The sequence below is a fragment of the Gouania willdenowi genome, chromosome 4 (assembly GCF_900634775.1).
Source record: "Gouania willdenowi chromosome 4, fGouWil2.1, whole genome shotgun sequence".
In the NCBI taxonomy this organism is placed as follows: domain Eukaryota; kingdom Metazoa; phylum Chordata; class Actinopteri; order Blenniiformes; family Gobiesocidae; genus Gouania; species Gouania willdenowi.
This window is the reverse complement of record NC_041047.1, coordinates 13,956,656-13,969,546: the sequence shown is the minus strand read 5'-3', so window position 1 is coordinate 13,969,546 and position 12,891 is coordinate 13,956,656. Positions and strand designations below refer to the sequence as shown.

The following is a 12,891-nucleotide window of genomic DNA, read 5'->3' as shown; positions in this document are numbered from 1 at the left end:
CACACGTACATGCAGAAGTTATACTTAACATTTTCTACAGTGAAAAAATAGAATGTCTTTCAACGTAATATGAACAGATAAGCATTTTGTCTTTTTTCTGCTAACGTTTAAAAATGCAATACAACATCTCCGTTAAAAAACAAAAAAAAAAATCAAAAGTCAGCTAATGCAAAGTAAAACAATTCATAAAATACAACATTAATAGTTCAATGCTGTTACGAGAACAATAAGGCTTTTTGGAAAGAAGAAAAGATCACACACAGTTCAGTCCATCGCTCTGGTTTTTCGCACACACACACACACACACACACACTAGAATCCGTACCAACGCTCTCATCTCAAACTGAAAACATGGGACGTAATGCTTGATATTTCCCTCCCATCAGATACATTTACATTTGTACGTCAACCTGGATTTCAAGTTCACGTTATTTTGGGATGTGCAAGTAGCTAACTAGTACCGTAGGATTCATTCCTTTAACACACATCATGGCGTAGAGCTCCAACATGGCTGAGTCACAGAGACGTTTGTCTATAAAACGAAGGGAGAACACCCAACATTGTTGAATTAGATAGTGACACTTAACCACATGGGTGTTGTACAGATCTATGATTATAGCTGGCCTTTGTCACTCTTCACTCTATAAATATGATGATGTAAATGGTTGTAGTGGAGGCTGGGGGGAAAAGTCTTTATGTGGATGTGGAGAATCTTTTATACGTCACTTTCCTCTCCCTCAATTCCTACATACAGCATACACGAGATAAGCAGCATGTTTAATTTGGATCAAAAAAATAAAAATAGAATGAAATACAGGTAATGAGAAAACAACATCAACAACCACCGCAGGACACTTTGAAATCAGACGTGTACTTTATGCACTATGTCTCTCCACAAAGCACTAAATATGATCGTTTGTTTGAAATGTGAAAAGTTAACGTGCGTCTCATCTGTAGCGGGATTTCAGCGGTTGATGTGGCGACTGAGACACAAGCTTTTGGTGGCACTTTTTTTTTTTTTTAATAATAAATACACTATGGTGTGTTTTTGTAGCCATTACCTGTGGGCAGCTCATTTGGAATAAATGTTTTTAACCAAATTAAAAATTCAGAAAAAACCAACACAAGTATTTGAGGGAGTGTCCAATCGAAATCAAACTGAAATGCCTTTTTGATTGTTGAAAGTTACCACATATGGATTAATCATGTCATCAGTGTAAGAACTGAAACTAATTGTAAAACTATTTGTTCAGATGCTTTACTCTTGTCTGATTTGAATGAATTCCCACAGACGACCACAGTTGGGTCATTTCCTCCCAGTGTCACACTGAACTCAGGCGTATTACAACAAAAAGCAGTCAGTCACCCAGTCTCAGCTACATCCATCTGCTTCTCTGTGATTTTTGCTTTCCTTTTCTCACCCCAAAAGGCTCCGTCTTTCTTTTCCACTGTTGTGTCACGACGATATTTGAGAGAAGAAAATGTCCACGAATGTTTACAATGTCCTCCACACTGAAACACTTGAGGTAAAAGATTAAGCAGTCTGACACTTTGATAGAAATCCACCCCACAAGCTTGAGCCACAGCTTTTTCATTTCTTCCCTGCTGGAGTTTTAATTCTTTTTCTTTTTTTTCTTGAAATGATCAGAAAATGCGTTTGTTTTCCTTGAAGTCGAATTGGAATTATTTATTAACTGTGTGGTGAGGTCTCCCTAAATATCTACAGGAACTTGTTTTGGTGTGCCTGAAGTCGCAGGGATGTTGTCTTCTGCTGTTTGGGATTTTTAAAGTTTCTATGGCTCGGGAGACTGTTGAGATAGAGCGAAGGGGAAACAGGATCCTGGGAGGGGTGGGGGTGGGTGTGGGGGGGGAAATGGCTTTTTACGTTGCATAGTGATCAAAGCTTCCTAAATACTCAAGAGCTGCGTGGTAGCAGAACTGGTATTCATCCTGTGGAGACACAACAAAACCACAAACACGGGCGTTGAAAAATGCATCTACGTATGCGTCAGGCCTTGATCAGATACCAATAAATATATTTACTTGTAAACATTCAAACCTGAAATTCAACAGAAATGTTCATCATTCATTTGATCGTCTTAAAACATACTTTTATTTGGAGAGCCTTCCCTGATTTTTAGTAACTTCTCACTTGTGTTTTTTAAACACTTAATATCTGACTCAAACTTTTATTTTCTAATGTATCACTGTATTCTTCAGCTGAACTGAATGTTCTCATGGAGAAAGGTTCTTCTTTTAAGACTAGATGGCACAGATAAGGATAAAACACCAGTTTTTTTTTTTTTTTTTTTTATTAACTGATCTGCACACTTGGATCAATACAAGTAAAAAGTACAATTTTAAAGCTTTCGGTCATCAAGGAAACTTTTTACGTACATTGATCCAAGTGTGCAGATCTCTTTTATGGCAGATTGTGAGTGCTGTGATTCTACTTCTGATTATTTATTTACCTAAAATCATCTATTATTTGTTATCTACAATAAAAATGTCCTTAATATAATGTGTTTCCCACCTCGGTCTGCACCATGGCTGGCCTCTGTGTCCGCAGCATCTTCACTGTCTGGAAGATATCCACCACACCCTCATAACGCATTCTCTCCAGGACGATGCTGAGGGTGATGAAGACTCCGGTCCTACCCACGCCAGCACTAAATCACAGACAAACAAAGAAATGCAGCATGAGCCCTCTTATGCACATATACAATGATCCAATAGTGTGGTGTTTCTCAAATGGGGGTACGAGAGAGAGAGAGAGAGAGAAAGAGAGGACAATTAACAATCAAATTGTCAGTCTTGATCCCACCCCAGTTGTAATATGACCGGAAATGATGAAAACCATAGAATTAAATCTATTCAAGAGCCACTTTAATTAGTGTTTTTCAACCTTGGGGTCGAGAGACCATGTGGGGTTGCCTAAATAATCTGAAAAATTTAAGTTTATTATTATTATTATTATTTTAAATTAAAACAACACACAATCTTGAACTGTATTTATATACTTTCACTTTGTGAAATATAAATCTGTGCGGTAAAAGCAGTAAAAAAAAAACCATGATCAAAAACGAATCAAAAAATGTTTTTCTCGATATCAAAATGGGGTCTTTCCACTTATTTACAAAATGAGATTCTTAAAAATGTGTGTGATCACTCGCTCATTCCATCATTACGCTCTGTAGTTGTTTTTAAATAGTCAGACACAGGGGGCACTTGGATTTAGAAATAAGAGAAAGGGGGTACTTGGACAAAAAAGTTTGAAAACCACTGCACTATAGTGAATCTTTAACTATGTTTGTGTTGTTTAGTATAATATGACAAAAGGTTTAATCACAATAAAATAAAGCCAGTGTTTCCTAACGACAAGTAGAAAATCTTTCAGCAGAATAATTTTTTCTGTGTGTACCCACAACCTCGTCTGTCACAAAAAACAGGCACATCAGAATCTCACACACAAACAAAAAACATGACACACTCACAAACAACCAAACAAAATTGTCGTCTCATTAAGCCTTTCCTCTCATATGTGGAGGAAACTCTATATCCTCTTCAGAAATGAATGCTGGGTCTTAACTCAGATGCTGAAATACTTGGGACTTGCTTCTCCTAAGCTGCTTTTCTGTGAAATGACTTCCACTTCAGCAAAGGAACAATAATTGATATGACAACAGATTTATTGGGGCTGTTTCCAGCCTCTGATGCTATTTGGTTGAATGAAATGGGATATGCTGTTCAAAGACACTTCAGTCTTGCCTGAGGGTATAAAACAAGCGTGTGTCTGTTGTAGGACAAAGGTAGACTCAAGAAGTCGAACCAGGACCTGCATTTTTAGTCCAAAATATGACAAAACTCTACTAGCTTCCATCAAACCCTATGCTAGTGGCCATCAAAAATCCACAGCGTGTGACATAGTTACACAAAACCCCCTTATAGATCCCTCCTTCTCTCTCTCTAAAGCCTAGAGCTTGGTGATCCACGGCACACTGAGCGGATATGGTGTTTCCATTCACAGGAAGTAATCAGGCAAGTAATTAAAAAAAGCCTGTGGCTCTATAAGAAGAAAAGAAGAAGAGAAGGAGAAGGGGGTGGAGCTAAAGCAGGGGTCAGGCCAGCTACTTCATAGGTACTGTATAGTCTGACCAGCTAGACACGCACTTCTTAAATAGTACATTTTCACGGTTTCACTTAAATGAGCTAGTAAGATAATAAGGGAATACAGTAGCAGTAACTCAAAAAGGTAAGAAATAATTCCATCAAGTTCTTCTTTTTTTCTTTTAGGCCAGGCTACTGGACTCAAAACCCCACTCACTTTGTTGTTGTTCTTCTTCTTCTTGTGTACACTAGTTAAAATCGCTACTCCTCTGTTATCCGTGAACGAATCGTGCTGAAATTTGGTCGGTATATTCTATGAATGTGTACACATCGATTTCTCATTTCTTTGCGAGTCAAATATTACGACGGTTGGTGGTACCGAATCATTGGCACATACCAATACATGAAAAAGGGGCCCATTACTCCGTACGTGTCACGGAGGCGCCAGTTTTCAAATGACTGCTCCTCCGTTAGTTCTCGTTACATCAGAATGCAGTTCGGTATGAATAATCTATGAATGAATATGATGAGACGCTCAGAGCCCTTTTTTTGAAATATGGTAGGGGGCCCACCCTCTATTTTTGGTAATTTCCAAATGTATGGGAACATAGTCGTGTGATATATCGTTTCAAAGGTAATTGAACGTAAATTACGATTATGCATCGCACAATTTCATTAGGTGCCCGGGAGCCCACCCCCCTTTTTTAGGCAATTCCCATTCAAGTCGTTTTTTAAATTATTTGTGAGTCAAATATTGCGACAGCCCCAACCGCTTTTCCGGTGATTTCTAAATTTATCGGAACATAGTCGTGTGACATATTGTTTCAAATGCAATTCAACATAGATTACGATTTTACGTCGCACAATGTCATTTGTTCTACTCGGTGGAACCGAGTCATTTCACTAAATTCTTGGGAACGTGGTACGTGCTATTCGACACGGAGACGTTCCGCGGGCCCGGCCGTAGTTCATCAGAACTTGTTGAATAATATGTTAAGGTTTCATTTATTCAGACTACTATTTTTCATATCAAAGCAATCAGCAGACTAATTTCCTCAAAAATTGTTTTCTGAATAAATGAAACCATAATATAAGGTAGGAAATGTTGAGGTTTCAACATGAAACACTTTACTTCTCCTATTTTATGTAACTGTTTGATTTTCATTACATTTCATAGAAAATCCACCTTGTGTTTTTATAAATACTGTATATCTTATTTATGTCATATTGTTATATATAACATACCACTGACCATACACCAGACCTGCAACATTTAAAACCATTTCCCCTGAGCTAAACAAAAGACGTCCACCACGACAAAAGAATAGTGAAGTTAAAATAGAGAGAAAGGATTATGATGAAGAGCTTATGGTGAGAAATCAGGGGGACATTAGCTCATCTCTCATAGAGGAAACACCTGATGGAGAAAGGAAATAAAAAATATGAAAATCTTTCCAAAATGAGACATGGACTTGATAGAGTTCCAACGAATACAGTGGTCATGTGACCTATGCTGTGGAGCCTTCCAGCCCATCCGTCCCCGACCTGCAATAACAGCACCTCTTACTTTGAAGCAGTGCGCCCTTTCCTCTCTCTAATAATGGCTTCTCAGGAGTGTTGAATAACTCACATCTTATTGGAGCTTCCCTGACAGATATTACAATTCCCAGAGGGCCATTTGGTGGCTGGTGACATCATTGCTTTTAAATACGAATGGGCTTGATGTCCTGTTCTGTGATGTCATGGCGCCTGTGCCATGGAAATAGGAGGCAGGAGTGACACCCACTGTCCTCTGAACGTAAAACATTTTTATGAGACTGTTGAGGAAAGTTTTCAAAACAATGGTACCTCCGTTCACCCCAAGCCGACAGAGAGGAATGACAGCATTGAGTAAGACCCATTTAAATCATCCAAATATGAACAGTAAGGGTGGGCATTGCCATGAATCTGATGCAACGATTCACGATTTCCATGTCATCTTACAATATATCCCGATACTAAATATTACGATACACATGGAAATATAAATAATTACAAATGCCACCTTTACAAGTGCAAAATGGTATGAAATACAATATATTTCAACTTGTGAGAACAAGTAAATGGTAACTAACTGTAATTCAAATACCAATATCAAAAACTGTCAAATTATATTTTTCAAAAAAGTTTAACTTTTGCTTCTACAACAGCAATTAAATTCTGAAAAAAAAGTAACCACATGCATCTATAAAGTGTCCATCAGGGTTGGGGTCAATTACATTTTTCAATTACAATTCCATCTTAAACTATCCACATTCAATTACAACTAAATTCTGATTACGGTGACCAATTCAATTAATCACAATTACTGAGCCTTTAAAGGGCTCATGTTACACTAAATTATCTTTTCTGTGCTTTAAATCATAAAAGTGCTATTAGGGCTTCATAAACATGCCTAAAGTGTCTTTTTTCATTGATTCCCCCAATCGTTAGTTAGAGGGTGATTTTCTCCTTTCTTACAGCAGGGTGAGCCCAAACACCTCGCTCCAATTTAATGACGCGTTCCCACTTTGATGACAAATTTGAAGCGCCACTGAGCTTGAGAAGCCAGGAAGCTCTCTGCCGAAGGTGAGCATTTCAGCGTCCTTCTTGCAGTGCTATGTATGTACCGGTGAACGCCCCACCCCCACGCTCTGTCTCGTGTTTATAAAGCAGCATGAGCTCAGCTACGGAGTGGGTGGGAGGAGGGCGGGCCGTTCTCTGGCCCTACGTCACCGTGCAGGGAGGAGGAAGTCAGTGTCCCGTCTATAGACACGCCCACTCATGAATATGCATAAGTAGGCCGCAAATCAGCCTGTTTGTGTAGAGTTGCTCAGAAAGTGACTTTTCAGAGGCTAAAACTCTGGAAAACAGGCGAGTTTGGGGAAACAAACCTCAAATACTATGTTTTTGGGGTTCTTAGAACAAATGGAGATGGGTAAAAATAGCATGATATTAGACTTTTAATATATAATCCCATAAAACTTAACCTTCCTTTTGTGTTAGCATTCTCTTATAATGAGGGTCAGTTATGCTACGCATATGTTAGCGTAATTAAATGTTTTTTTTTTTGTTGAAACACATGATTAAAAAAATCAATTTGGACATATTATGATCGATACAATAAGTGCGCAGTGAAATATTACAATATATCGCCAAATCGTTTTTTTCTTAATGAACTGTAAGAGCCTTTTATGACTTGAAATCAAAAATATTTCTTCACGCAAACAAACAAAATGATGCATCGAAGCTTCACTCAGGATCTTCCAGTAAAGATTTTGGACTGCTTTAACCTATTGATAGGTGACAAAAAACTACCATATGTGATCAAAATGTATCAAGTGCTGAGTGTAAAAAAACCCCAATATTAATGGCTTATCATTTCACGTCTTCTCAGCAAATGCCAAACCACATCTGAATCTCATCAATTATGAAGTAGCGGGGCCTGTGGAAGTGCAGAGAAACTGTGCTGCGGCGGCACAGAAAAAGACAAGAGATCTTATCTGATGGAACCATTAGAGCTGCACCTCAGAAGGAACTGTGCTGCTTAACAATGGCCGATCTTAAGGAGTGATTGTATCTCGTTTTGATACTCAGAGCTTGTCTCTTTGCCTGGAGAGGCAGCATATTCTGTCACTCTGGTGAACCTTTTTATCTCAAAGCTTTCTTTGGATATTCTATTCACAAAGCAGAACTCAAACGAGGTCAAAGAGACCTTCAGCAATCCGAATCATATCTGTTCATCATCGGCCTGCAAACCGTGACCCCGGTTGATCTCTGAGCCTCTTGTTCCCGAAAAGTTTAACGGATCCCTCTGAGACTGGGATCTCTTGATGAATCTTTAACACATATACCACCTTGTTGGCATCAACAGCAGATTATGGCACACAGTGAGGCACACTGACATAAAACCTCAGTAATAGTGATGTGTCGTTCACAAGCAAACTGCAGCTTTACACTGAATTCTGCTCTCTTTGAGAGACATGTAAGGGCAGATAATGATCGAACAATTTTTGAAACCTTGTTGGTCAAATGTATTTTATTTTTTTAAGTGTTTTTTTTTTTTAAACTTTTCTCCCAAATCTCTGCATTTAAACACACATATTGAAATACATAAACTACCCAGGGGGTGAACTATTGGGTAATTTACCAAATGGCTTTTGTCTTTTCTGTAATTTTCATCCACAGGCTAAATTGGATGCTTCAGCAGGATGAATTGGGCCGTAAACTGGAGCAAGCAAAGCAGCACTAAGTGTGCACCAGTGTACACTTGGTTTGAGTCCAAAGATGTGAGTATTATATATCTAAACTGATATTTTATGATCCAATTATCAAGTGTCTAATAACAAATGACTGTAGTTTTCTTTCACAAGTTTTAATGTAGAAATTTTAATCCAACAAAGTTCAAGTATAGAAGGCACAATTACTGACTTAAATTTTTTGCTAACACTTCACTTGAAGTTTTATACATCACACTGACATTAAACTGTCATTATTATGACACCTGTCATTAGCATAAATAAGGTGTCACGAAGGCTGTCATGAAGTGTCGTTCGTGACCCTAATCCTACACAACCCCACTAGGACCAGTGTTTGGAATAACGGCGTTTAAAGTAACGGCGTTAGGTAACGGCGTTTGTTTTTCAGTAACGGGGTAATATAACTAATTACTTTTTACGCCATTACAACGCCGTTATCATTACTGAATGTTAAATGCGGCGCGTTACATGCATTGATTAAAAAAATGTTATCCGAAAGCATCCCCGGCTTCTGACTCGACTGTTGTGAGGAGGTGGGTTAAAAACAAGGTGAGCGATTATGATTGGCTTAGGCTGCGTCATGTTTCATGGTAGCCAATCAGAGCCAGTGTTTTTACACGTGCCAGCAAGAGGAGGCGGGTTAAAAACAAGGTGAGCGATTATGATTGGCTAAGGCGACGTGCCAGCACCCGCGACACACACACACACACACACAGAGCAGATTGGATGAAGCAGCAGAGATGGTGAGCGTGGACCAGTCTGATGAAAAGTTGACATTTTTAAGGTGACGATACAAACACTACTTTAAATTAATTGTGGTCAAAGGCAAGAACGTGTATGTGAAGTGTTCATTATATCCAGGAGTCAAGACTTTGTCCACATCTGTTGTAAGCAACTCAAATTTAATGAAGCACCTCACGATACACGCATCTAAAAAATGTGAATTATTTGACATAGAGCAAATTTATTTATTTTTTTTTAATAGTAATGCAAATAGTTACTTTCCTTGGTAATGAGTTACTTTTATTATAGAGTAATTTGGTTACTAACGCAGTTACTTTTTTGAACAAGTAGTGAGTAATTATAACTAATTACTTTTTTAAAGTAACATTCCCAACACTGACTAGGACCCACCACCTAACCCAAAAAATGCCAACATAGCTCTAAATGTGTCATAATTTAGCGAACAACACTTAATGACAGATAATGACAGCCTTATGTATAAAACTTCAAGTAAAAGTGTTACTAATGCTTTAATTACATTGATTTAGAAGTTAACAACAACAACAAACACAACTAAATATCTTAGGGTAGAGACATAATAAGATGACCCTTACCTGCAATGGACAGAGATTGGTCCGTCCTGTCCAAACTGCTCTTTTGTTTTATGCACCTGGCCAATGAAATCAATAAATCCTTCTCCTGATTTGGGCACTCCTTGCTCTGGCCAGTCAGTGAACTGGAACTGCCTTACTGTCCTCGACTGGCCGTCCTGAAAACACAGATTAAAACTGAGCGAGTTAGGAACAAAAAGATTAGAAATAAAAGACACATCCATAGAGCTAAACCAATGTCTCTATGACAGAGGTCTGCAGTGCCATGAATTTGACCATATGATACCATTCACGATTTGCATCTAATAATACGATATATCCCGATACTAAACAATACGACATACCACAATATCAATATTTACAAATTTCACCTTTACAAGTACAAAATTGTATGAAATAAAAAAAACAACAATTTAATTAATTTTTTTAAACTTGCGAGAACAAGTAAATGGTAGCTAACTGTATTGGTAACACTTTACTTGAAGTTTATACATAGGACTGACATTATGCTGTCATTATCTGTCATTCACATGAATAAGGTGTCATGAAGGCTGTCAATAAGTGTTGTTCGCTAAATTATGACACCTTTGGAGCTATGTTGGCTTTTTTTGAGTTAGGTGGAGGGATCTGGTGGGGTTAGGTAGGGTTAAGGTAACAAATTACACTTAATGACAGCCTTCATGACACCTTATTCATGCTAATGACGTGTCATGTCATAATAATGGTTGTGTAATGTCAGCCTTTATGTATAAAACTTCAAGTAAAGCGTTCACCCTGTAATTCAAGTACCAATATCAAAAACAAGTGGTATGGAGTGAGGTAGTTTAACAAGGTATTATGTGGTTCACTGACACCTAGTGACAGAGTTTAATTTAAAAAAAAATAATGGATTTGGACATTTTTTGGATTGATGCGATAATTGCGCGGTGAAATATTGCGATATATCGCTGAATCGATTTTTTCTTACACCCTTATATGACACATTGGACTCCAATGTCATCTGTTTATATAAACCAATTTAAAATGAGTGTTGTGTGTGAGACTAAATCTGCTGATACAGATACCACATAATAATAACACAGGGACACAGTGTCCTCTCGTCCTCCTGCAACCCATCGGATTTTCTATTCTCACTTATTGTTTCATTGTGAGTGTGGGTGTGTGCCTGTGTGTGTGTGTGTGCACGCGTTTATCACAAGTAGGCCCCAGTTAAAGTTAATCAATAGTGCATCTTCCATGAGAAGCGTCTTCTCCCAGACGCCATGTAGAATAGGATAATCCTGCAATGCGATCAATAAAGCGACCTGATGGATGAACCGAGCAAGTGAAGAAAGAAGCGGTGCACTAACAGAGCGGACTGAATCGGAGCCTCGGACATTCAGAGGAAGAAATACCAACCCTGACATTCTGGCTTTCATACTAGAAAATTGTCAATGGCAACAACTTGAACCTAAAGTGATTGTTTTAGTCCTGTATTGATGTGTGAGCTTCCTATACAAACAAAAACAATAAAAAATACTTTTACAAGGAGGTGGCATTGCACCAAGAGAGGGATATTGATCTGTCTTTATTTTCAGAGATTATACACTTAATACAATGCACTACCGTCGTTGCACAGAAAATGTTCTCAGAAAGAAGATTTTCCTCGAGTCAGTGAGAGAGACGAGCATTTTTTGAAGAGACGAGATCCCAGCTTGATGCCAGCAGTAATTAAGACACGCAGGTGTTTGTTTCTGCAGTTGTTTCTCACTTCAGCTTAGATACATGTCATTCTCACACTGAAAAATGTCCAATTGGCTGTGTACGAAATCATGTGCAAACTGGAATTTAGGTTTAAAAAAAGTTTCAGCTTTTAGGCATTGAAAAAAAAAGCGTAATAATAGCCAGTACACCAGATACCATCGATACACTGCCCTACTCTGGAAAACATTGTTAATAATCATCTGCTATGGCCTGCCATGATAATATTCATCTACACAATGGCGCTTGTCACTTGATTGTTGTACAGTGCACCAATTCTGAGATCATGGCTGTGTTAAAAATCACATACTAACGTACTACTCATACTAAGTCTGACGTCAAAATGAGTATGTAGTGCGTTCACATTAGATAGTATGGAAAAATTGAGTATGCGAGAAATCAAATGACCACATGTTGATATTCTACTTCGTCACTTCCTCACTTAAAATGTTTTCAGAACTTTCAAAGGTGGAAAATCGACAATGGAGATCGAGATATTTAGCCTCAGTGTGCTTCAGGTTTTTGTCGTTCGAAATGCATCTTAGGAAACTTGGAAGTATACTTCAGTGGGAACGGTCCATCCTAATCATACTAATAGTATATAGTAGACAATATATACTCATGTTCTTTCTCACACTGCACAGATTTAAACAGCACAAAACAGTGCACACCACCAATGAGGGGCTTACTGCCAGGTCTATACCATGCTCACAATCAGCCAGTGATTGAGTCCCTTCAATGAGAGGAAGTTTTATATGAAATGCACAATTCAGTGCATCATTAGTGCTCATAGAAATGAATGTACATATTTTATATATTTCATGTACAGTATACATATTAGTGATGCATCAAAATGAAAATTTGAAAGAAAACTGAAATAAACTATGCAAACTACTAGTCTCATTGTATTAATAACGACAAATAAAACTTTGCAAAATTGATATTAAAACTTCAAAGAATAAATAGATTAAAAATATGAGAATATTTTTTTAGCACTGACATTCCAACAATGCACAATGTAAAATAAAAAAATGAAATGTTTAACTTGACACCACTTGTAATAATATTGTAGAGGCATAAAACTGACTGAGCTGCTGAAAGAAAGTCAAATTAAATATGTTCTCTCATTAAAACACAGAATGGAGGATTCACTAAGGGTGGTAAACCAGTTGCTTCCTTAAATTCTTTAGTGACGCACTTTCCTCACCTGCTGCGCAGAATTGCGGATTAGTGCACTTTCAGACCTGGTGCAGACCGCCCTTATTTAAATGAGCTTTCCGTACGTGTTGTGTTGAACATGGAGGGTGAACATGAGTGCGCAGAAGCAAAGAAAAAAAATTGAAGCAGCAGAATTGGAGGTGTTAGTAGAGGAAACTAATAAAAAAATGGATGAATTACAGCAGATAGATAGATATTCTTTATTCATCCCGCAG

The 12,891-nt window shown here is 37.9% G+C and overlaps 1 protein-coding gene across 16 annotated transcripts in view; it reads right to left on the bottom strand.

Annotated features, from left to right (window-relative positions):
• Positions 1–971: 971 nt before the first annotated feature.
• ptprsa (protein tyrosine phosphatase receptor type Sa) overlaps positions 972–12,891 on the bottom strand; it is a 283,168-nt gene continuing 271,248 nt past the window's right edge. For all 16 annotated transcript variants that reach the window (XM_028444079.1, XM_028444078.1, XM_028444082.1 and 13 more), the window contains 3 exons: positions 9,722–9,876; positions 2,534–2,669; positions 972–1,950 (listed from right to left, as the gene is read on the bottom strand). In XM_028444079.1, the coding sequence (XP_028299880.1) occupies positions 1,882–1,950; positions 2,534–2,669; positions 9,722–9,876 (360 nt within the window). In that variant the 3' untranslated portion in view covers positions 972–1,881. The remainder of the gene's footprint in view (positions 1,951–2,533; positions 2,670–9,721; positions 9,877–12,891) is intronic.